The sequence below is a fragment of the Chinchilla lanigera genome, unplaced genomic scaffold (assembly GCF_000276665.1).
Source record: "Chinchilla lanigera isolate Chin_1 unplaced genomic scaffold, ChiLan1.0 scaffold00005, whole genome shotgun sequence".
Classification (NCBI taxonomy): Eukaryota; Metazoa; Chordata; class Mammalia; order Rodentia; family Chinchillidae; genus Chinchilla; species Chinchilla lanigera.
Window position 1 is genome coordinate 7,698,616 of NW_004955406.1, and position 26,684 is coordinate 7,725,299.

The 26,684-nt window shown below is 38.7% G+C and overlaps 2 protein-coding genes across 7 annotated transcripts in view; one reads left to right on the plus strand and one right to left on the minus strand.

The window, feature by feature from the left end:
- Positions 1-16,564, minus strand: part of Adss (adenylosuccinate synthase) — a 30,201-nt gene extending 13,637 nt beyond the window's left edge. The window contains exons 1-5 of the mRNA XM_005374781.2: positions 16,282-16,564; positions 6,169-6,271; positions 5,339-5,407; positions 3,313-3,363; positions 146-212 (exon numbers count right to left, since the gene is read on the minus strand). Of these exons, the coding sequence (XP_005374838.1) occupies positions 146-212; positions 3,313-3,363; positions 5,339-5,407; positions 6,169-6,271; positions 16,282-16,464 (473 nt within the window). The 5' untranslated portion in view covers positions 16,465-16,564. The remainder of the gene's footprint in view (positions 1-145; positions 213-3,312; positions 3,364-5,338; positions 5,408-6,168; positions 6,272-16,281) is intronic.
- Positions 16,565-18,215: 1,651 nt separating this feature from the next.
- Positions 18,216-26,684, plus strand: part of LOC102005994 (chromosome unknown open reading frame, human C1orf101) — a 144,560-nt gene continuing 136,091 nt past the window's right edge. For 5 of the 6 annotated variants that reach the window (XM_013520373.1, XM_013520364.1, XM_005374775.1 and 2 more), the window contains exons 1-2: positions 18,216-18,357; positions 23,881-23,929. In XM_013520373.1, coding sequence (XP_013375827.1) covers positions 18,293-18,357; positions 23,881-23,929 — 114 coding nt within the window. In that variant the 5' untranslated portion in view covers positions 18,216-18,292. Of the gene's footprint in view, positions 18,358-19,104; positions 19,181-23,880; positions 23,930-26,684 lie in introns of those variants that run through there. The other variant, XM_013520365.1, reaches the window with a different exon arrangement.

Sequence of the window (26,684 nt, forward strand, 5' to 3'; positions counted from 1 at the left end):
TATTTATGTTATTTCCTATACATTTATTTTCATAAGCCTATTGATTTTCTCAACAGCTACACAAGATGTTCTACTACTTCTGGCCTAGAGTTCAAGCATGAAGGTCTAAATATGCTTAGGTAGTACCAGGGGAAAAAAATCTTACTTTTTCCCTGCTTGTTCTTGTCTCTGTTGTTCTTGGATACCATCAGCTGCTTGATGAAAATCAAATACTGACGGGAAATAAAGCAAAATCACAGTTGTTGTTAAAGGAAGTATGAAAGAACAAAACATTTTTTATTTCTACTGAAGTTACGAATCCTTCCATCCTCATTTTATTATGATAAATTAAAGATAAATTTTTTAAAGTGATAATGTAGCAGCAAGGGCCACAGGGCCAAATGGCAAGGGCCGTAAGGCCAAGTAGCAGCAAGGGCCATTAGGCCAAATGGCACATTAATATGAAAATATGCCTGATCTTTCACTCTGATTTATTAGTCTATACGACTATAAAACTGAGTCACTAAGAGGCTGATTCTGTAACACCGTATAACCTAAAATTACACAAAGCTCACTATACGAAAGTTTTTTCTGATTTCAAATTGTGAGCTCCAGAAAGCTAGCCATCATTCTGACAGTCCTTTTTCCTCACTAGTCCCATGTATCTATCATCTCTGACCGGAACTGTACCTCACTGTGTATATCTCCTTTCATTCATGGGCATTTCTAATCCAAATTCTTTGGTGCACCCAAAACCATCTTTCTAAGACATACATATAATGTCATTACTCCTTTGCCCTTAAAAACTCCATAGCTTTCCATTACTCTAAAGAAAAAGACAAAACTCTTTTATGTATAGTGTCCTTGTAAACTCCACCTTGATCTTACACCGTGCTCTGTCTGCTGGTCACCCTGGCACTCTTTGTTGTCCTTAAAAAGGCATGTGCTTCTCCTGCACACAACTTGCCACTCCCTGCACACACTTGCACACTCAATTCATTCTCTCTCTCAACATGTTGAACATTAGGACAATGTCAATTTATCTTAGTACTTAATCTGTGCCAACAAGTTCTCTCCCCTATTCACTGACCCAAACAATAGTTTATCAATAAGGCTGGCCTGGAATTCTAATCAAAGTTTTTGGTTAATGTTTTATTTTTATGTGAACATATTTACAGACCATAAAACTTACCATCTTAGTGCACAATCAATACCACCCACCAACTGCAGACCTGAATCCATTCACATACCCTTCCCTACTTTTCTCCTTTTGAGATACTACTGAAACTGTACAGTCTTCTCCCATGCTTGGCAAGGATAACCACAACAGCTTGGTATGATGACCAGATTTCTCTCAGGAGGACAGAGTGACATTTTATACACTAGTTAGTTACATTACACGTACTAAATGTATACAAGTATTGTATGATTTCAAACTGTCTAATCAATATTTGTTTCAGAATTTGTTCACAGAATTAGGTTAACAACATCTGTAAAATCACACTAGTACACGGTACACCAAGAGACATCTACAAGAATGTTCAGCTTAACGTTTGTAATAGCCCAATATGAAAAGAAACCAAATTTTCGTCATGGTGAAATGGATGAATTGTGGTATACTTATATGAGACATTATATAGATACAAAAAAAAAGTCCCTTTAACACTAAAGATGAACCCTACAGATAAAATGTTTAGTGGCAGACAGAAAAAAAATTTTAAAACGCATAATGCTTAATTTTATAAAAAGTTCAAAAATAGACAAAACTAATCCATGATGAAAGAAATAAAAACAGTGGTTATCTTTGATGAAAGGCAGTAGATAATAAATAAGAAAGGTCAGCATGGTTTTCTAGGGCACTAGTAAGGTTCTGTATTTTAAGAAAGATGGTGATTAAATGAAGAAATATGTGCTTTTTTACGCACATGTATGCATTGTGATGTTTCACAGCATACTTTAAAATGTTAACATCTCTAATACATGGATTCGAGACTTGCGGGGCCAGAACTGTTCTTAAGAATTGTTTCACTAAAATCTGATTCCATTAGATCAGTTATGACAAGATTAAAATCTTGGCGTGTTCTGGTTCTTTTGAATAAAAGTTTTGTATTTATATATACCTTTAATTTCTATTGTCGAAGATGTTAAAAAGGTAACCGGCAACCCACAAATAAATGGTTGATGGAAAGCAAGTGAACCATATCTTCAAGAATTAATTTAGCACTGTCACAAAGCTAATGTTTTCCTTGGCTGCAGGAAGCTATTAGTGTAATCACAGTAATTATTTTCTTAAGGCTTCATCATGGCATGGAGCCTTATATCTTCACAATTGCTATGTTGTAAAAACAGTGTTTGTTTGAAGTTGCTTTGAATATTGCTTCTATTTTCTATAGCTCCGGATACTGGGGGAGAGCCATCTTGGGAATTTAGTCTAATTTTTAAAATTAAAGATAATGGTTCATCCTTAGTATATTAGTATCACATAGCTAAGTTTGGTTTGGTTTCCCCCCTCCCCGCTGCTTTCTTCCTTCTTTTAACCTAGAGCCTTAGGTACACTATGCACAGGAGCTGCTGAGCTATACTCCCAGCCCTACAGCTAAGCTGCACTGGGATGTTAATGGTGTGATGTATCCCGTGTGATCCTCAATGCATGTGACATCTACTTTGCCTGCTTTCTTACACCTCTGAGGCTTTACTCAAGAGTCACCTCTCAGTGGACCCTCCCTGGACACCTACATCAGGACACATACATATTTAAATACAGTTTGAATTTGGATCAGTCACATACAAGTTTCTTGCACGGTTTACAGATTCTACTTCTCATTCCTGGTTATTGACTCGTAACATGTCAGTGCTAATTAAGAGTCCCATTGGTCCAGAAATAATAATGGAATAAAACATCAAATTTAATGGTGGTAGATGAAATTAATTTTAGAATCTAATTTGCTTAATGCAAGAGGCTAGTCTGAATAAAAGGCAGTAATTACACTGCAGGCAGGAAGAATCACTCTAAAGATTGGCTAGAGGGTAGATGCACTTCACAGTGAGTATAACTAAATAAATGCTCTTTGTATTTATATATGGCCTATTTTTACATAAAGATGTCTTATGAAATACTGCTGTGTTATTCATTTGTTTCACTAACTCTGTCTTCAGAAATAGGTATATTCAGCCTAGCCTTAACAAAAAAAGCAAAGAAAAACACAGTAAGATTTTATGCATTTGGAACTCAATTGTAATCCATCCTTCTTAGGTTTAATAAAAGACAAAATTGCTTAATGCTTTCATTGATAAATCTGATAGTTATAAGTAAACGCAGTATGTTCTCCTTACCAATATGAGCTCGGTCAGATATAATAAGCCTTTTTTCCCAGCCTTCTAGACCTAGAGGAAAGGGGGTAAAAAGTATGAGGTACTCTTAAGTTTTTTTAAATCTTAATTTCGTTATAAATAGAATTTCTAACAATGTTTTTATTGAAGCGATCACCTTGGTATCTTCTACATAGGAAACATTATGTCAAATAATTTTTCTTATTTGCCCTTTACTTAACATACAAATTCCTTCACACTTTATCCCTCCAAATATTTTGCTCTAAAAAGCTCCAGTCTCAGAACAGTCACCTGCACATTAACTATTTCCAGGAATGCAGAAGGCAAATGGTTGGGAAGTATTTTTGCTGGACATGGGGGTGGGGAGCTAAAAACCTAGTAGAGGGGAAAAAATTAAGACAAGGGAGTTAATTTCAGGGATGGCATCTTTCCCACGATTAATATAAAAACAGTAACCAAACAAAATACTGAAACATCCTCAGCAATTCCCCGACAGTGCTGTGTATCGCTACATTATGCTGAACTGGAATGAAATACTTGCATCTCCCCAAAGAACTGAGAGCAGGGGCTGTGAGTTTTCACAGCACAGGGCTCTTTGCCGACACGTTTGAGAGGAAAGAAACGACTACTGGACGAACAGATGAGCAAACTCAAACAGGTATCTCAGACAGTACCTTAGGAGGCTTTACGTGTGTTAAGGACTAAACTACATGTTAGACACTATTTGTGGGGACTGCAGGAACAGCTCGGCAGAACACCGGCTGCCGGGCGAGCACACGGATCTTGGTTCAATCCCCAGCACCACAAAAATACGAAAAATGTAATAAAAAAGAAACAAAGATTAGTTGTTAACTTTGATAATATCCAATATTCATTTAGAAAGTTTACTCTTTATAGACTGAGACCTTCCTCGGTAATGTGTTAAAAAGAAGTAAACCCAGCATAGGAAGCCATACCCTCTACAGTTGTTTTTTTCCCCCTCTGCAGTACTGGGGACTCAACCTGGGGCCTTCCTTCTGAGGTATATTCCTAGTTCCTCCCTTTTAACTTCTTTATTTTGAAACATGGTCTCACTAAGTCTCCCAGGTTGGGCTCAAGCTTGTGATCTTCCTGCCTCAGCCTCCCAGAATACCGAAATTACAGGCATACACTATCATGCCTGGTTTTCAGTTGTTTCTGACATGTAAGTATGTATTCGAAAGTTAATTTTCTCTTATATATTGCAAAGAAGCTCACAGAGGTGGACTTATCAGGGTCAGACAAGCCAGAAGGGAAAAGGAAGTAAGGCAAAATGCTTCAAGGAGAGCAGAGTGCAGCATGAAAACTCCACATTCACCAATTTCGAAAACAGGGACTAAAAGATAAATAAAAAGATGGAGGACAACAACAGTTCTGGAAGTGAGATGCAGGTGTTAAGAACACTTGAAGATGGGCTGCTACCTGATTAATAAACTTTAACAGTAACCAGAACATTTTAAATTTGAACTGATCTAAAGGGAAAGTATATGAATGATTTTCCTCAATGTTCCATTTGTATTACCAAATTCCCATGACACCCTAATCAGGTAGCCAAGCTGATCAGGAAGGACAAGGTGAAGGCTATTTCTTTTGAAGTGAGGGGAACAAATACACTGCCTAAAAGAAGCATCTTCCTCATTTGGAAGGAAACTATCCCCTTTCATCCAAGTTTCAACAACCAAGGGTGAGCTCTCAGTCTAGGAAACACTGGCAATAAACAACTTGTGAATTTCCTAGAGTTGTGACACAAATACATAGTAATTTTATACCTTAAGATAAAGTTTGCAGATAGTCAATGCATTAAAAAAAAAAAAAACAGCATCTACAGAAGGGTTTTTCTGTTTTGCACTAATTACAATGAATAAAATTCAGTAAGTAGTCACTAAAATTTTTGCCTTACAATAACCTGAAATTTTAAAGTACAAGACAAAAGCGTCAAACTGTCTGACATGATATATTAAAACATTCTTCTAAAAATAACAGATTATCAGATAGACTCATTCTTTCATACCTTTTCCTTTCTGAACGTTTTTTTCTGCTTCTTCAAACAATCCAGGTAGATGAATTACCACACCATTTCCTAAAGAAAATAATCCCCCACCTTAAGCATTTGTAATTACAATATAGGCATATATATATAAGATATCAAATATACACATCTATAATAACCTTTTATCTAGAAGAGTAAGATACTTAGATTAATAGGACATTCTAATTTATTAAGGGTTGACCACAGAAATAAATCTAAGTTTTAAGTTCTTGTTTAACATAAATAATAACTGAATACACAGGATATAAAACACTAAAATTACACTCAAAATAACTGGAACTTTTGGGAAACAAAATGAAAGATGATATCCAGTATTTTAAAAAGAATTATACGGTTTGAGTCACAATAGACTAGATCAATGTCATGCAAATCAGGGAGTTATTAGTGGTCATAAAATCAGTTTAGTTGTGTGATTAACACTTTTAAAAATTAGAAGTAGAATACAAAGTATTCTATGGCATTGCTTGTTATAAGGGTTATGAACCAAATCTTTCTTATGGTGAGCCACAGTTTTAAACATACAGTATTTGGAAAACTAATCTGATCATCTAATACTTGCTTTCAGAACTATGTTATCAATGATCACAGATGCATGCGAAGTATTTATTTCGGAAACTATTAAAGGATCTGAAAGAGCTACAAATTGTCAGTCAGGTATATTCCAGAAGGTACCATGGTCAAAATTGATACAGGACCAATGAACCATATGGTTAGCGAGAAATGAAATCAGTTTTGATAATGAAAACTAACTACTATTAGTAATCCCCAAGCAGTTCAACTGAAATACTTACCAATGAACGCAGTAACATTTGGATTGATTATTCCACTGGGTAGAAGATGGAAATCATATTCTACAGAATCTACAACAACTGTATGGCCCGCATTATTTCCTCCCTGAAATACAAGATACGAAGCATGACAGGAAGTATAAAAAATAACGTATCTGCTTCCAAAGTAAATACAAATTCCTAAAATGTCAATATAACTTAACGAAGCCCAAGTATTTGTCATGTGTATGGATGAATTAAAGGCTTTGTAACAGTTCGTCTGTTTCACTTGTATTATGTTACACTTGAATGACTACCCTAAATGGATCTAGAAATTGGAGAATTCAGGTTTTCAGGAGACAGTTATACTCCTTTTTAAAAAGAAACAATTGAAAACATATAGAAAACAGTCTGGCTTTGGCACTAAGTATGCGTAACCATCCATTTAATTATCCACGACATGTTATCTACACAAAACATTTCAAAGAGTGAAAAAAGTAATCTATACAACTGCATCTAACTTGATGCAAATATTTATAAAAGCTTGGAGTTTTTTTGTTTTTGTTTTTGGTACCAGGAATTGAACTCAAGCCCCTGCACCTGCCAGGCAGGCACTTATGCCACTGAGCTATATCCCCGGCCCTCATAAAATCTTTTTGTTGTTAGAGCATGTCAAGCTGCTTTGAGACCTGAAATTTGTATTCTTACATGGGCTGAAATTAGGATGTCTCCCAAGTAACTCCCCCCAAATAGTGGTTACCCAAAGACTAATTTATAAATCAGCCTTGTGTATTTACTTGGTTAATGATAGATCGCTAGAACCTGCCATCTCTGGATAAAGTAACTCACCAGATCAAGGAATCTATAACGCTCAGAATCACACTACAAAGCCACGGTGAACTTTCTACTCTAAGAAGCTGACATCTACCTGGTCAATAAAAAAGTAAAATAATGAATTACATAAATTAAGTACAAGAAGACAATTATTAAGTGTCCATGTAATTTTTCCAACTTTTAAATTAAAAAGTATGGATGAAAGCACAAATCAATTGATTATATATGTTTAAACTTCACCATTTTAACAAACTTAAAAAAATAAAGACACAACCAATTAAGAACATGTAATATTGCTGTGTGACATTAGGAAGATATAAAAGTATACCTCCTGAGAATGACTAGTTTGTCTTTATTATGAGACTTTTGACAAAATAAATGTTATTTACTTTTTTAAGAATCCTCACCAATCATTAATTCACATAAATGCAGGAAAACTAGATCCTGTTTAAAAAAAAAAAAACTTCAAAAAGTAATAAATGCTTATTTCACTGTCTTTCACAGTATAAGTAACTCCTGCTTGAAGACTAATGTCATATACTTAAAAGAAAAAAGCCTAGTCGAGGTCACTTTGACAGTGCACAAGCTGACACACAGAAGCAGGACAGCACCAAGCCCTTCATAGGACACCAACAAGGAAACAGGTAACACACACACACACACACACACACATAAACACACGCACACACACGCACACATTCTCTCTTTTTAAAGCATTTCACTTTTTAAAAATTTTAGTTTATTAGTATATGTGTAGAGTATAAAGTATTGACATTCTTTGTGGGAAATTGGTTACTATTTATTTTAAACAGTAAATAGTTGAAGTCCACGCTGGAAAAGTTCAGCTATGAAAGACAAGAAGTCATACTTTTATGAAGTATGACTCACTCAACCACTGTTTTTCAATAACCAATGCCACATTAAGGATGACTATATGGTTCAGATATCATCTGAATTATTTAGTTGAATACAAAAATAGTGTTGAATGTACTACGGAATAAGCCAAGCTTATCTTATTAAAGACTTAGGAGAAGCCAGGAATGGTGGTGTACACCTGTAATCCCAGCACTCGAGAGGCTGAGGCAGGAGGATCACTATGAGTTCAAGGCCAGCCTGGGCTACAAAGTAAGTTCAAGGCCAGCCTGAACTGAATAGTGAGACTCTGTCTCACACAAAACAAAACACTTAGGAGAGAAATAGAAGTACTTATTTATATTTGTGCCCCCAATGGGGTAGGAAAATTTCATCTTGAATAGAGAAGGGTCCCAAGGTAAAGTGAGAAGAAACTACATGTAAGAAGTTTCTTGCTGAGGTAACACACATAAGTGCAAGTCTTGGTACACTGTCATATTTCTGAAATGCAACATACGAGGCTTCCAATTTAAAGTGCCTTTTTAAATGCTACACTCAAATATATATTATTTGGTATGTATCAGATTCCCCTTGGGAGCTCAGGTAACTCCTCAAAGATGATACTGGTCCAAGGAGAATTCACATCCGTCAGCAGATAATGGCTTCAAACAGGAGCACACTGCTGACCACAACCACACCCGCCCACTCACAAACTACAAGGACAGCCGGAGCTGCCTGCCACACAGGACGCTCTATGGAGCATGTGCCAGGGAAACCAACAGCAAGGACATATTTATTTAATCACGTTAGTGATTCTCGTAAGTAGCACTAAGGCCAGACTGTACTAAATGAAATGATGGGGGAGATTTTTCTTATTCCAATTTTAATAGAGTCATATTATTCTCCTAACTCAAATTTCCCCCAAATCAAACCTGCTAAATTATACCTCCAAAAGCATTAATCATATACAATATTCATATGAACGTCTATGTGTAACTACTGCTTACTGCTTTGCTAAGTCCCCATAATGCTTCTGGTCCTACTCACTCATGTACCAAATAACAAATACTTTTCATTACCATAACTATATGTTCTATATAACTTAACTAAATAATAGATACCACTTATGCAGAAACCTGTGGAATTACAATTGAAGGTAATTTTCTGGATCAAAATCATAAGGAAAATATTTAATGATTCTCAGATTCTTAATGATTCTCTTGCTGGGCGTGGTGGCTCACACCTGTAATCCCAGCAGTGGGGAGGCTGAAGCATGAGGATCGCTGCAAGTTCGAGACCAGCATGGGCTACAAAGTGAGCTCAAGGTCAGCCTGAACTGCATAGCAAGACCCAGTCTCAAAAAAAAAAAAAAAAAAAAAGAAAAAATGATTCTCTTAAACGTTTTTAGTCTGAAGTATCCCTCTGGAGAAAACAATGAGGCATGTTATGTATATGAAGGTTTCTTTGAGGAAAAATGTAAGTTTACAACGGCTTATGTGATGTTCTTCCAAGAATAAATCAAGTTAACTGTATTAAAATGAAGAACAAGCCAGGCATAGTGGTACATGGCTGTAATCCCAGCACTCCAGAGGCTAAGGTGGAGGCAGGAGGATCATACCAAGAGTAGGAGGCCAGCCTGAACTACATAGTGAGACCCTGTCTCAAAAAATAAATAAAAAATAGTGAAAAACATATAAACAAAAATTCAGTTAACACCCTAATTCTATCAATTTTCTTTCACTACTATCCCTGCCCCCACGTACCCTCCTCCCTTGTACTGGAGACTGAACCCAGGGCCTCCCACATGCTAGGCAAGCTACACCCTCAGCCTTTAACTACTACTTTCGCATTATTATCGTTATTATATATGTATAAATTCAATTAACATCCCTTAATTCCTAATTTACCAATTTTCTTTGACTACTACCCCATCCTGCATTATTACATTAAATATATAATCATACATAATTAACCTTTTTGATGACTAGAAAAAAATGTGTCCCATCACAGAACTATGAAACAAACTGGAACATTATGATAGAAACAAATAAAAGAAATAGAACTAAAATTCTTCTCAAAGCTGTAAAGCAAAGTTTTTAATGCATCCTTTCAAGTTTTTCAAAAATACGTAAGTTTTAATCATAATTAATATAAAGAAACAATTTAACTGCAAATAGTTTTTCTTCTACAAGAGACCTAACTAGAGATCTACAGTGTATTAAGACAGTTGGACTCTCCTTGTGTGGTGTATTACATTTATTGACTGACATATGTTGAGCCATTCTTGCATCCTTGGGGTGCAGCCAACTTGCCCATATATGTTACATAAAAGACAGCCTCTTGAACAAATAGTGCTGGGAAAACAGGTTATCCATGTACAGAAAATTGAAACTAGATCCGTATCTCTCACCCTATGCTAAAATCAAATGAAAATGGATCAGACTTAGACATAAAAGGAGAAACTTTGAAACTTAGGGAAAATAACATAGGGGAAACACTGTGATAGGAACACACAAGACTTCCTGGACACAGCTATAGAAGCACAGCAAACAATATCGAGGATAGCAAATAGGATTACATCAAATTTAAAAAGCTGCACATCAGAGGAAACAGTGAGGAGACAACATGCAATATGGGAAAAACACTACTAACTCTTCTGACAGAAGACTAATGTCTAATATATAAAAAACTCAAAGACAAATGACTCAAAGAATGGGCAAATGGACTGAACAGTGACTTCTCAAAAGGAGTGGTACAAATGGGGAATAAGCACCTAAGAAATGTTTACCATGTTTTAGCCGTTAGGAAAATGCAAATCAAAACAACTCTGAGATTTCACTTTACTTTCTGTGGCTTCTCAGCATCAGAGGCCATAAACCCAATTCTAGACTAGAAGTTCCGATCAAGGCACATCCATTTGTATATGTTTCCAATTACACAGTTCCAAAGGTCCAGGGGAGGTTTTAAAAAAAAAACTGGAAAGAGAGGAAATGAGTCTGTAAAAATGACTCTCGATTCTTAAGTTTGCTACAGGGCTTCCCCTTCAGCCAAATCACTCCCTTCTTCATACCAGCGTAGCCTGCTGTGGCAGCCACAGAAGCAATGAAGAACCTGCTGACAGTGTTTAAACCTGGAACCACTGCATCTCCTTCCCAGCAACAGCAGAGGCCCGAATGACAAGGGGAAACAGTTTCGTATACATGGTCCAAAGGCAATTCTCAGGCCACTGAGGCCTCTAAAACACTTTGTCTTCTCTTTGCCCTTTTTGGTCAGAGTACATGAAAACTGTACTGTCATCACAGAGCTCCACATGGAGTCGATCCAGAAGTCTTAGTTGGGGCTGGGGATTTAGCTCAGCGGCAAAGCGCCTGCCTGGCAAGCGCAAGGTCGTGGGTTCAGTTCCCGGTACCGGAAAAAAACCAAACAAACAAACAAACAAACAAACAGAAGTCTTAGTTAGCCCTATGGATTACAGCAATGCCTTAGACACCATCCCTTTATCCAAAAAGGGAGCTATTTCTTCTATCTTCAAGCTTCTTAAGAACCTAACAATCTTTTAAGTCAATGCTTACTATTTATGCTGCTTTCTTGGTAAAGATTAAGACCAGGATGAAAGGAAACATTTCCAAATGAAACATTTCACAGTTTACCAAAACTAAAGCACCTGTCAACCCACAGCAATAAAATACTCATAAAAGCATCCCTACAACTGCAGTTAGCTTACGATTCCACAGTAGACCAGATTAAATTACTACCAGGAAGTTGATCAAATAAACTATGCAGCAGTAACCACACACTAGATAGGTAGAGAAAATATATACTTGTATCTGAATTTCTTTTTAGCAAAGACACCCAAGTGTACTGTTCAGGTATCAGGTCTACAGACCCCCACGGGTACCCACTTTACCTCCCAGCTTCAAAATCACTCAAATGATGAGTTTCAGATACTTTGTATTTTATACCTTAAGCTGAAATTATGAAACAACGGACAATGAAAGTGGAAAAGCGAACTGACTTGCAGGATTTTAGGTTCCTAAAGAAGAAGCCTGAGACTCTAGTTACCAAACTGTAGTTACCCAGGGTCAGGAGGTGCGAAAATGAACTATGTAAACAAACAAACAAAAAAGTACACACCAATGATATTATATAGTTTTTGGGTTTCCTCACTAATAAAACTTCTCCTTTAAAAGGGATTTTAAAAACTCTAATACAAATTTCATTTTTGGCAAAGTAATAGTTTCTACCCTTAGAACTTTATTACACTGAGCTTGTAATTAAGATTGGATAAGAGTAAAGAAGCATTTCATGCGCAGCCACGGGAACTCCTTCGTTCACTGTTCTTCAGTGCTTGCCCCAGCCAGTACTCAATACTTCAGGGTTCCTTTTGCTGTTGATAAAAATTCTTCAATAATCTTCAGTTTTCACTTATCAATAGCTCACCCACATTCATCTTTGAAGACAAAATCTGACATTGTTCCCAAAAGATAACCACGTTTGTATCCAGCTGCAGTAAGCAAGCTATTAAGTACATATCAATTTACTGGCTCACTCTAGATTCGTCCTAAGCAACAGGTTTTCCTAGAGATATTTGAATCTGTTTGAAATCTACTCATTCCTACCAAAATAAAAGAAACAATAACTAGACCAGGCACCACTGGGATGTTCTCCTATAATTTAAAGATCCACCCCTTAAGAATGGAGATAATGGTATAGCAGATACACATAGAGGCCCAAATAGTAAACAGCTTGGCACATCCTCACTGGATGACCAAATTTTGAGAGAATTGCTAATCCTCCACCATCTTCAAAACCATAGGATGTGGCATGAGATAATTTCAGCTATATAAAGGTCAAGGCACTAAGTAATAGCAAAGTTATTTTCTTCTAAGTAATGCTTCACCCTTTTTACTGAACAAAAACTTTGTGGCTGATAGGTCCTGTGTATTTTCCTTACTAATGGTTGTTTCAGCCTTCTGCAAGTACCAGCATCTAGCTACACATTAGTAACATTTTTTTCATTTTTATGGTGAGCATTCAGATGTAGCAATGATACCACATACTTTCTTTTACAATTCATTGCAGTCAATACTTTTTTCTATATTATTTTAGAACTCTGGGTGAGAGAACACAAAGAAAGGGATTACTGCCCTAGCTTTTCCTGGTCACAAGCCACCGCATGCCAGTCACTGTAACCAAGACCACCGAGCTGGCTTTCTCCAGGAACGATAAATAAGCCCTTGCTTATATAGCCTGCTATAAACTGCCCCAGTTAAGAAGCCTTTGGAGTTTCTACTCAACAAAATATGGGAAATAAAGCATGTTATTTTGATAGGATTTGGTGGGGAGGGGCGAATAGGCTTGCTAACAAACTATGTTTGTGCTGTCAGAAGGGAGCTTTCCTATTCCTACACTTAGTTTCTTGAAAACCCTGTACTACAGTGTACTTCTCTGGGCCCATCCTGGCCACAATGGTTTACACAGCAGTTGTCCATTATACCGTGAGCTTCTTGTGGACATGATTTATGCTCCCCCCGCCTTTTTTTTTGGCTTTTTTCACTCCAGGACTACATGGTCCCTTGTAGATATTTAATATGTTTACTATATAAACAGTGTCTAGAGTTGGTCCTATACTTAAATTTTTCTCCTTTCTTAAAAGACATATTGGCTGAGGATATGGCTCAGTGGCACAAGCACATGCCTGGCATGCGCAAGGTCCTGAGTTCGATTCCAGCAACAAAAAAAAAACCCAAAAGATGTATTGATTTAAAGTTAAAGACATCAGTAGTGTTTGTACTTTGATCCAAGCCATACACACACTTACGGATCTAGAGTACTTACAGCGCTATAAGTAACTCCCTATAAATTCTGAATCTGACACAGACTTTAAGGCCCGTAATTTTGAAAATGCCATTAGATTTTCATGTTTTTTCCAAAAGTAGTTTATACAACTGAAACCTATAGTTACAGAAAACACTAGTTTTTCTTTTGTTTGTTGTTTTGTTGTTTTGTTTTTGTTTTTTTTTTCATTTTAAATCTACTTTGTACTGGGAGAAATTCTTATTTTCTGATTTTATGTTGAAATATGGACACATATGTATATCATTTCTGGAGAAACTGCTGTATGAAATTTAGATTCATGGCACAGTTGTGGCAAAAAAAATTAACAAAGGACGTATATTCAGTAACATACAAAACTTGTTAACACCAAACAAAGCAGTCAATCCAAGCTAACATTGACGTTCCCTAGTAACCTATACAACTAACTAGGAATTCCAACATTTCATATTCTTTAATTTTATAACCTAGGGGAACATTATTAAGCAGATGTCACACACATTACTAAGACTGGTCAAACAATGTAAAGCTCAAGATGAGTCACAAAAGAAATATGCTTTAATTGTTTACCTTCCTACTTGTGGCTAATGAGACTTTTTAAAGAATTCTAATGATTAGATTTTAAAAGGCACAAGAATATAAAGAATATATAAAGAAGGTAGTAAGTAAGAGTAAACAAGTGACAAGGAAGTCTACCTAGCAAGCCTAGTCACTTACTTTTTCACTACGTTCAGCTAACATTTTGAAGCAAACAGGGCTCCTTCTTAATCATTTCTCTATATTTTCCAAGGCCATTAGGTCAGATTGATCCATGACCTACCTTAAGACACATTTCTTAGTAACATAGTAACACCTGCAGGCTACAAACTATTTCTAGTAATTTTCAAAGGAATACGCACATCTGTAGGGAGGCTGAAGCAGGAGGATCACTTTGGGTCCTTGAGGTCCAAGCCAGCCTGGGCAACATAATGAGTTAAGGCCAGCCTAAACTACATTTGAGACTGTGTCTCAAAAGTCTTTCAGAGGGCTGGGGATTTAGCTCAGCGGCAAAAAGCGCCTGCCTGGCAAGCGCAAGGTCGTGAGTTCGGTTCCTGGTACCGGAGAAAAACCAAAAAAAAAAAAAAAAGTCTTTCAGAATAAATACTGTAAGGATACATTCCCCAAATATTAGAACCTGTACTGCAGCTCAATTTAAACTCGCATGTAAACAGGGTGGTCTAGAGCAGACGAGATAAATAGGCCTCAGCCTCTCCCTCTCTCCATTCCTCTCTTCTTATGCCACAGCTGGGCCAGATCTAATTGTAAGACCGACAAAGAAAGGTCTTCAAGAGCAGCTGCGAAGGCCCGTGGAGAAGGTATTCCACGATAACACCTTTGGGAGCCCAGTAAGTATGTATGTTGCCAGACAGGTGGAGGAACAGAAGCGGGGAAGGGAGGGCCAGCTGGTCCTTGAAGTGATAAAACATTACAACCTCTAGCTACTCAAGAAATAGGTAGATTTCTGTGTGAAAAGTAAAATAAAAAAAATAAAGAAGAAAACCCATGCTAAGTCACAGAATATCTGCATTTAGCTTGCACATACTTGTAATTTCCCTATTTTCCCATTCTCAAATGGTATTTAGTTTTAGGCAGAAAGTCTTCTATCAAGCGAGCCTACCTCTGACTTGTCAGAACACCCACCCAAGGCATCATCATCATCCCATTATGCCATGTAGTATTCGGGAGCAAGAAATATTCTTCCAGCCTAGACTGCAGTTAACTTATAACTAAACTACATTTTGTTTTGAGTGTGGGTACTGCTGGTCTATTTTGAATTTTGAAACTAGGGGACGGTTATCTGGGTGCTTTTACAAAGGCCTAGCCTCTAGGCTGCTTCAAAGCAAACAAATAGGAAGAAAGCTTACATCGAAAACCACGTGCCTCGGGTAGGAAGTACATTACCATTCCCTTTCCCGAGAAAGTGAACTTTCCACGTAACCGTAACAAAGTATTTCTAAACATCCGATTTGTCACTCATGTATTTACTTGTCTCACTCTTTTTAAACGAGCCAGGGTTCATTCCTTTGAGACCAAGGAGTGAAAATAATCTCCCCTTAATATTAACGGGGGGGGGGGTTGGGGCATGGAGTAAAAACAAAAGACAGAGCCCTTGGACAGTGCCGAAGCCCCGCGGTGGGTTCCGATGTCAACAAAGTAAAGCGGGGGTGGCAAAGCTCCGCTCGCCCGGAGCCTGCAGGTGAGGCACAGGAGAGTCCGAATTCCGGGGAATTGGGGAGAATCGCGCCCACTGCCGCCCCGCCGGGTCCGCGCTCGGGGTGGGGAGCAGGCCCCGGGTGGTGGCTGCCCACACTCGCACCGCGGCCGCCGTCCCCGCCCGCTCCCGGGCCGGCATGGCCCCCAGGCCAAGACCCGAACTCCGCAGGCGCCGCGCATCTCCGGGCCCCGCGCCCGCCCGCACGTCCTCCCGGGCGAGCCGGCCGGGCTCCCGCTCAGGGGTCCCCAGCTCCCGCCCTTTCTCCACCTCGCCTCGTTCGCAGCAGCAGCTCAAGGTGACACCTCCTCTGGGCGGCGGATCGGGTTGTGGGCCCGGCCCGCGTCCGAGCCCCAGCGCCTCACCTGGCAGCGACACACGATGTCGGCGTCCTGCGCCAGCAGATCCACCACCTTCCCCTTGCCTTCGTCGCCCCACTGCGCGCCCAGCACCACCGCCACCCGGTTCCCTCCCGGCGGCGCCGCGGTGCGGCCGCAGTCACCGTTGGGCAGGGAAGATGCTGCCGGGTTGGTCTCGGCGACCGACATGACTCCAGCGAGACGCGGAGAGCCCGAAGGAGAGCAGGCGGCGAACAGTGCGCGAACTCAAGCGCTCCGCGGGAACCAGCCACATGCGGAGGAAGAAGGAGCCAGAGGCCGGCCCCGCCCCCGCGCGCCCCGCCCCTTCAGCCAGGCCCCGCCCCGGCTCCAACACCGCGGCTTAAAGCGGGACCATGACTGCCCCGCGCAGGCGGACCTCGGCAGCACCTCCCGTCGGAAAGGCCCTGGTGGCGGCAATGGCCGCCGCCTAGGGCTGAGGCCACGCCCCTTCCGTGGCCTGGAGTACCACTCCAAGGCGACTCCCGCAAGCGGAAGGGGCGGGGCTTTGGCTCGTTTTCCCCCGCCCCGCCCCTGCGTCACGCCTCGCCTACCCACCCTTCCTCCGGCTTTCAAACCCGAGAGGCACGTAGGTACTCGAGGAGCGTCGAACTACATTTCCCGGGATGCAACGCTGTGCGTCGCAGCTACGTAACCTGGGGCTAGTTGGGTGCCCTCTGCAGGTTTCAGGGACTGAAAGTGTTCTTTTGATTTTTAAAACATTTATTTTTATTAAGAAAGGCGATAAAGTGTACAAAATACAAAAAAAGTGATTTGAAAATACACACGGGATAGAATTGGACCGTATAAGTTTAGAATTGAAAGATAAAGTTCTAGAAATGAGAGCAGAAATGGTGACAGGAATCAAAAAGGGCAAACTCAAAAGTAAAGCAGTAAAAGTGGAACCAGGAAATTCGGAGATCAAGTAGAGCCCTAACCTGTTTCATTTTACATGTTAGTGACAGCCGCTCGGAGAGAGTGAATTGTCTATTTTATATAGTACATACAGATACAGTAGTGGAATGCACTGGGTTTTTTAACCCCCGCAATCATATAATGTAGGTGGATGCTCTCGTTTTATACGGTTTGCTTTTTTCTTGCAGTTCTGGGGATCAAATCCAGGGTCTCAAGTATGCTAGGCAATCACTCTGCGACTAAGCTACACCCTAGCCCATTTTATAGGATTTGAAAGCTTACTCTAGTGCGGCTGGGATTGGTACTTTGGCAGTGTGCGTTGATACTCCACCCCCTCTTAGCTTCAGTTGTGGGTATATTCCAGAGTACCCCAAATGCTGATTTAATACTGTTTCTACTGCAATACGAATTAACTACGATGTCTAGTTCTGATAAAAATTGCTACCCAGAAAAAGGCGGGGATGGAACAGAATCACCCTAGTGTAGTATCTCCCAAACGCATAAACTGTCATCTTCTGTAATGTCCCCAAAGCCCATTTAGTACAGTATTTTACGATTTCTAGCCAATGTACTGTCAGTACACATTGAGAACCTACTACGAATTAAGACTGCTGAGCACTGGTGACTTAGGAGGATTCAGGTTATTTGGTCTACCGACTAGTAAACATATAAATTATGGTGTATGATAATGTATTTATGTCAGCTTTATTACAAAATAAGCCCTTTGTAAACAAGTACGCTGTCTTATTTGTTCAAAAGTGCCCGAGATAGTGTTGGGCATAAAGTACATCGTGAGAAATCATTACTATTCAGTGTGTCTGCTCCCGGGAAAATGCCGCTAGATACGTCTTTGCTAGGACAGTGGTGATATACTGTCCCACGAATATTTAGGCTAAAAAATACAGTGACTTAAAAATTCTCCTTTTGACCAACTTGTGTTTTTCTCGAAGTGGTTTTGCTGTCCCCCTCCCCAAAATCTGGTATATATTTCCGCACACCAGCTAACTTTCAGGCCACTGTCATCTTTGCCGGCGCGCGTGGCCCGGACGCTGCGCCGAGGACGTTGGGCCGAGGACCTGGTGCCATGTCGCCCACACAAGCGGTCGCGCTGCTGCTGGAGCTCAGCTGCTACGGCTCAGCCCTGTGGAGGTACACAAATGCCGGTTTCGGGGAGCGGGCAGGGCAGGGGTCGCCCCTGGGGCCAAGCCAGCGGAGTCCCTGGCCCTTGCAGACCACCGCCTTGTCTCCCCGCTCCAGGAGCAGATCACCCGCGCCGGCTCCCCGCTCCCACCCCGCCTCGGCACCTTCGGCTCTCTTCTAGTTCGCGCGGAAGGCTGGTGGGACTCATGCTGCTGTCTCCTGGACAGCCGAGTCTCTCTGGACTTTTTCCTTTTTAAATTTTATTTATTAAATTTTTTGACGCCCCCTCTCTCCTGAATTCGTAAAGTAGACCCCCACTCGTTTTTTATCAGTACATGTTAGCAGTACATAAAGTTCACAGTCCTTGTGGGGAGGTCGGAACGTGTACGTGACACATCTTAATTCCCCTTTTCATCCCTTTTCCCTCCTCTTCCTCCCTCTCTTGATCTCCTTCCCATTTGAGAAAGAACTACTGTTTCTTCCTACTTCCTACTATCTTTCTTATTTTGTTCTTTATTTATAATTTGGGCTTCTCTTATAAGAGAAACCATGTGATATTTAAGGTTGTGTGTCTGACTTATTTCGCTTAACATTATGGTCTCAAGGTGCATCCTTTTTCCTACAAATGACTCACGTTTATCTTTCTTTATGGCAGAGTAGTACTCCAAGTAAATCTCACATTTTCTTCATCCATCTGTTGATGGACGTATAGGCTGCTTTCCACTTCTGAAACCTGCTTCCGGAATAGGAGAAGAGTAAATGAGAGCCGAATGTCACCGCCAGAGAGTAGCAGGGGGAGGCATTTTACTAGCACAAGTAGTAGTGGATACAGGTATAAATATACAGGTAGTTGGAACAGAGTAAAAGTGCTTTATAAGATATAAACGCTTTATAAATGTAAGGAAATGTAATTTCTGTAAAAGGTGAGTTGAATGAAAATGTAATTTTGCATGCCTATATTTGGTAATCTGAACAACTACTTTGAAGGTAACAATAGGCAGTATAACAACCATTGTTAATTTCCTATCATCTTGTTTTGAACTTCTGTATCGTTTTTAGTGTTTTTTGAAATTTTTTATTTCCTTTAAAATAGAAAAATTTTAAAAATTTAAAAAATACTTTGCCAGACATAAGAAAATAATAACTGATATCAAGTACTTTCATGTTTTCAAATCATTTAAATTAATTGTAACTAAGCATCCATAATTAAAATTCTTCATACTATAAAAAAATAAAGTTCTAAGAGATTTAATGCAGGTTTGATTTTTGTTTAGTATTTAGTAATTGCTGCGTGGAAAGTGTATAAAATATTTTAGAAAGATTTTCAACATACTCAGGTTAAAATCTAGCTGATTAATCAGAAAATCACATTCTTCAAATACTTTATTTTTGCTATAAAATAATTATTCTCAACGTTAATATTTAAGAATACCAACAATAAGCCATTGTAGAAGTTTTCCTACAGTGAGGAAAAGGCTTTCCTTCTCAAAGTATATTTCACTGGATAGAACATCTTGTTGGATTATTATGAGGCTTGACTATACTGGTGTATTTAGAGCTCTCAGCACGTGCAAAAGATAGATCCATAAGCAATGATAGCTGATATTAATGATGACCTGTGAATTCAGGGAGTTTATAAGCTTTTTCACTTTGAACACCAGAGGTCACCAAACATTTCTGTAAAGGAGGGCAGGGTAAACATTCTAGGCTTTTTCTGGCAATACAATTTATGTTACAACTGCTCAGATTTCTGCCCTAGTAGGGGACAGCACACGCCAACAATAGTAAACAAATATGTGTGATTGTATGCAAATAGAAATTTATTTATAAAAATGTGGAATTTGGCTTCCAGGGCAGTTTGCCAATGCTGATTGACATACATGACTGAAGAAAATGCTCAAGTTCAATTAGATGTTAGTGAAAACAAAGATGTTATCTTTTGTTATGGCAGTTACAGAGTCTCTGACTTTTATACCTTAATAAGTTGTTCTTTTAAATAGTATAATTTAGGGGTTGGGTATGCAGCTCAGTGGTAGAGCACTTGGCTAGCATGTGTGAAGACCTGTGTTCAAACCTCAACACTACAATACATAAAGGACAAAATTTCTTAAATTTAACATGATTTTAAAAACTATTTTATTGTTAGCTTTTGGGGGAAGTAAGGTGAGAAGTTTCTTGGTTAAAAGACTCTTGCCTGCCTCAAGGTCTGTTTTTCCTTCTAAAAGCTTTAACATTTTGTTTTTGATATTGAAGTTTGTTAAATAAAATCCACGGGAGACCATTGTTTAGACTGAACTCTGGCAGCAGCCCGAACAGAACAAACCAAAATGGAGTTGCTCACGCTAAAGTTCCACATCCCCAAACCCAAACCAAGTTGTTACTGACTGGAGAAATCTGGAGGGGTAATACCCAAACTCCAAAACAGGTCCACTTCAGTCCCTTGATAATTAAGTTCCCTCTGCTTTAACCCTTACAAAAAGTAACAGAGAAAACAACTTGATGTTTATTAATCAGTTATTTTTCTATTGTTCTGTTTCCAAGTTTAGGCCTTACCAAAAGAAAAAAACAAAAAAACTTTGACCAGTCTGTTTTGTCCTGTGTTTCTGCTTCCATCAGCCTTTTTCTGTCCGTGCAACCAACTTGCTCTACTGAGCGGATCAGAACACTTTATAGAATGAAGTGTTGTCCCATTGTAGGGTTGTAAATAAAGCCAATTAACATCTTTAAATGATGGTAACTTTGTCCTTTACAAGTTCTCCATCCCAGTGCAGTTGGTTTTTCTAAATGATACGAGGTAAAGATAGTTTCTTCTTTTTCCTTATGAATCTAGATCCATTTTTCTAGGTTCACTTATCAAACAATCTTTTCCTCAGTTGATCAGACATATCACCTCTGTCCTATATAAAATTTTCTGGTTTATTGTTATGTTTGTTCCATCGTTGATCAGTTTGCCTGTTGTTGTACCCATGCCAGATGTCTTAATGAGTGAGGTTCCTAATAAGTCATAATATCTCAGAGGGCAAACCTTCCATTCCCTGTTCTTTTTCCACAAGTGTCTCGGTCATTCTTGAGCCTTCACACATTCACACAAATTATAAAATCAGAAAATCAAGTACCACAAAGCCCCTTTTAGGATTTGAATGGAATTGACAATGGCTCAAAATGAATCTTTGTGAATATCAAACCTTCCTATTTGGTAAGCACTGTGTAATCTCAGATTTTCTGCAGAAATTGCTCTCTCTGTCTCTGTAGTATGCTTTGTGAGGCTTAGACTCTCTGAGTTTCCTGCAGTTGTCCTTGTGAATGTTTTCATGTGTGCTCTTGTCAGATACCAAAGAGCACAACGTTCCCAAGATCAGTTCCTGGATACGTATAATGGGGTGAGATAAAGAGAAGACATTTGAGAGAATATGGTTTACTCAGATGCCATATTTTACAGGCTGGACAGAGAGAGGAAAAAGTGAAGTCAGGAAGGGACTCATCTATTGGGAGCTGAAGGAAAGGGTAAAGGTTAAGGATGCTTGGGAGGAGGGTCCTGGGGATGGGACCTGGGACTGTGTACCTGCTAGGCATGCACTCCACCACTGAGCTAAACCCCCAGATTTTAAAGACCTGGCTGGTAGGATGGGAATACTTCTGACAGCAGGAAAGATAGACTTTTATGGTTCATGCGTGAGATGGTAGTGATTCTCCATTACAAAAACAAAAAACAAATAATACAGGGACCGACTTCACATGCCACAGCTTTGAGTCTCTCAGATCCATTTTCAGCAATAGTACATTAAATATTTGCAATAATTAAGAAAGCAAAGATGAAAAGTATAGCATACCTGTCTCAGACTAAATTAATAAGTGAAATATGACTCCTTTAGCTACAGTTTCCTCCACACACTATTCCCAGATCCAGAAGGAGAAGCAGATAAAGGAGCAGCTGGAAAGGACCTGCCAGGAAAGGTAGTTTTATCATTTAGCCAGCAGGTTCAGTTCATAAGTTAAACTGTGTACTCTACCTTTGTGAATTAGAATATAAAATCTGCCATTGGGATTTTTCTTTCTCATGAGGTTTTTGTCTCTTTATATAATGAAAGGGATCTTATATTAAATACATAAAAAAATGGAAGGTGATTCACTTTTACTAGAAAAAGTCTTTGATAAAAATAAAAGTACACTTCATTTTACATTAGGAGGATATATAAAACACATTAGCATGCTTTCTTGTTCGATCTGTGTGTATAGAAATGTGGTTCATTATTTTGGTGACTGACGTCTATTTGGAAAAAGAATGCAGAGCTCTGTTAAGGCTTGTATAGTTGTGCTCAGAGAATTCCATAATGAAATCCTAGCACCGTCTCCCACATACACAGAAAAGATATGCTTCTGGTTTAAAATTTTAGGGGTGGAGAAATTCCAGTGGCAACTGAGGAGGCAATATAGATACAGATTATTGAAGTGAAGGTAGTGTGAAGAAATTTTTAAGGATGTGTTTTATGATAGTCCCGGGGCACATGTGGCTTTTGAGCCCTTGAAATTGGAGTGTACTGTAGATGGAATACACAAATCAGATGTGAAAGTCTTAGTAGAAAAAACTGTACACTACCTCACTGATAATTATTTTGCACTGGTTACATATTAAATTGTATTATGAAAACTAATTTCACCTACTTATTCTTGTGATTTTAATATGGCTATAGAAACATTGAATGTGCATAGGTGACATATTATATTTCTGTTGGACAATGATGCTTTATCTGGATTAGACAGAAAATGAAGTACCTGGGATAGCAGTACAAACATGACCAGGAGCAAGGACCCACTGAAATTGGCTCTTCAGTGTTCCAAATGAGAAATACTAGTTTTTGAAATTTCAGTCTTTGTTATCTTTATTTTAGCTCAGTTTACAGTGAAGGAGTTTGAACCAATAATCTTCAACAGTGTCTATAATCAAAAATGTATTTCCTTCTCATTTCATTTTTATATCTTCATGTCTTAGTTACTTTTCTCTCTTGTTGGGACAAAATACCTGATGCCCAAAATTAAGGATGGGAAGGTTTATTTCGCTTACAGTTTATGGAGGTTTCGGTCCATACTTGGCAGGTTACAAGGCAGAGTGGCACATGGCAGAGGGCTACAGCTCATAGAGGCAGAACACAGCAAAAGCAACAAGCCGTAAAAGGGAGGAATGGCGGCAAGCAGCCTCTTCCTCTCCCTTACATATACAAACTATCCACCCCGGGGCAGATGTAGCTCTCACACCCATAATCAGTCAAACTCTAAAAGCCTGCCCCATGACCGCATGAGGCTTTGGGGGGACACCCAGACACAAACCATAACACTGCAGAAAACCCTAACAAGCCTAGAGTGGTGGCTGGAGGTCCCGGAACCTCAGTTTTACCTCTGAGTTCACTTTCCAGAAAAGTCCCTAGACAGAAAGATAAAGCTTTTGCCCGCTCAGCTGGGCCTTGGCCACATGTAGAGCCACTGTATTTGGAAAAAACTACTGTTAATGGTCACATCTGATCTTCTCCTCTGCAGGTACTCAAGTAAGAGCCCGCACCATCACATTGTTAGTACCAGAAGTGCTGTAAGTGTTGAATTTTCTTAAAAACCACAGTTAAATATGAAATATTTTGAACCTTGAATGGAGAGTAGAGTTAATCATTCTGTTTTATTTTTATTTAATTGCCTTCATCCCATTTGTCATCCTACTGCAGGTCCCTTCTCCAATATATGTTCTTAATCTATATTTAGCAAAAATCACAGTGTTGCTTTCTGAATTTATGATTAATATTCACAGAATGATATCATGATATGGACAGTATATTGTCAAAAACCTGAAGTTCTGAGAATGGAGAATACTATTAGTAATTATTTAACAAGTAATTGTACAACAAGGGTAAACTGGATCTGTCTAAACCAAACCGAGATAGCTGTATGGTCATCCATATTATAGACCTTATTTTCTGTATTTTTATTTTGTTTTTTAAATTTAAGTTTATTGTTACAGTTTATATATACATATTGACCACATTCATTATAGAGAATTTGTACCTGTACATAATATATCTTATTTCCTCTTTTTTCCATTCCCATCCCCTCTTTTCAAACTCCCTTCCCCTCCCCATTCACAAAGCTCAGTTTTCATTTTATCCTTCTTTTCTCACTTTTTTCTTTCCCTTTCTTCCTTTCCCCTTCCCCCTCCCTACTCCCCTTTTCCTTTTGCATTTTTTTTGTACCGGGAATTGAGCTCAGGACCTTGCACTTGCCAGGCAGGGGCTTGTGCCACTGAGCTGTATTCCCAGCCCTCTTTTCCTTTTGAACAGTTTCTTCCTATTTCACAGTATCTGTTGTACATTTATGTTCTTATTTACATGTTCAATTTCTCACACCAGAGAGATAATGCTATATTTACACACATGTCCAATTTATTTCATTTATGATTATAGTCTCAAGGTCCATCCATTTAGCTATAAATGTCTCAACTTTATCTTTCTTTATAGCTGAGTAATACTCCATTATAAAAAAAAATCTTTTTTACCCATTCATTTGTTGGTGGTCATTTGGGTTGCTTCCAAGATTTAGCTATTACAAACTGTGCCTCTGTAAACATGGATATGCATATATTGCTGTGGAATGATGCTTTTAATTCTTCTGGGAAGATACCCAGAAGGGGAAGAGCTGGGTTGAATGGAACTGCTAATCCTACTTTTCTGAGGAATCTCCACACTGATTTCCACAGTGGTTGCACCAGCCTACACTCCCACCAACAGTGGAGAAGTGTTCCTTTTTCCCCACAGCCCCACCAGCATCTGTTATTAGTTGTTTTCTTCATAATACTCATTCTGCAAAATGTGTCTTCATCTCAGATACCCATTTTTGGATTGGGTCTTTGAATTTGGAGGGTCTGATTTTGTTTTTAGTTTTTTATATGTTCTAGTATTAATCCTTTGTCTGAAGAACTTCTGCCATAAATTTTTTCCCACTCCGCAGGTTAGCTTCACTCTGTTGATGATTTCTTTTGCTGTGCAAAACCTTTTTAATAAGATGAGATCCCAGTTGTTGATTCTTTGTGATTAATCCTGTGCAATCGGTTTTGTTCATAAAGTCTTTGCCTACACTTATATCTTCCAGAGTTCTACCTATTCTATCCTTCAGCAGATTTAGCATTTCTCTTTTAATATTTAGATCTTTGATCCATTTTGATTTTAGTTTGGTGCATAATGATAGGCATGGGTCTAGCTTTAGTCTTCAGCATGCAGAAAGCCAGTTTTTCCAGCATTATTTATTAAAAAGGCTATCCTTTTTCCAATGAATGTGTTTGGCCTCTTTCTTTGTGAAAGATAAGATGGATGAGTGCTTTCAGAGTTATTTCTGCATCATTTCTTCTCTACCAGTGATCCTCAGGTCTATTTTTTTGCCATTACCATGCTGTTTTTATCATTCAAAAATCAATAGCATGCTTGTAGATGAATAACAAACTCACTGAGAAAGAAATTAGGGAAACAATACCATTCATAACAGTATAAAAATGAAATAGTTAGGAATCATTCTAATGAAGGAAGTAAGACCTTTACATTGAAAACTACAGTTCTTTGAAAAAGGAGATTGATGAAGATATCAGAAAATGGAAAGATATCCCTTGTTCTTGGGTAGGAAGAACCAATATATGAAAATGGCCATACTCCCAAAATGTCTATACAAATTTAATGCAATCCTGATCAGAATACCAATAGCATATCTCACAGCAACCCAAATGCTCATTGGAGAAAACAATCCTAAAATTTATCCAGTTACTAATTTATCTAGTATCCAGCTACTCTACTGAATCTGGTTATTAAATCTACAAGTCTTTTGGCAGAGTTTTTGGGTTCTTCTATGTAGAGTATCATGTCATCTGCAAAAAATGATAATTTAACTTCTTTTCATATCATTATTCCTTTTATTTCTTGCTCATGTCTAATTGCTCTAGCCAGTGTTTCCAGAACTCTATTGAATAGGATTGATGATAGAGGACATCCTTATCTTGTTCCTGATTTTAGAGTGAAAGCTTTTAGTTTTTGACCATATAGTATGATGTCGGCTCTTGGTTTGTAATAGATGGCTTTTATCAGATTGTGATAAGGACTATTTATTCCAATTTTTGTAGCATTTTTAGCATGAATAGGTGCTGCACTTTGTCAAATGCTTTTTGTGCAACTATTGAGATGATTGTGTGATTTTTTGTCCTTTGCTCTGTTGGTTTCTTTTGCCATTAATTTCTAGTTTCACTGAACTATAATCTGATAATATGCATATTATAATTTCAGTTCTTTTGCATTTACTTAAACATGTTCTATTAG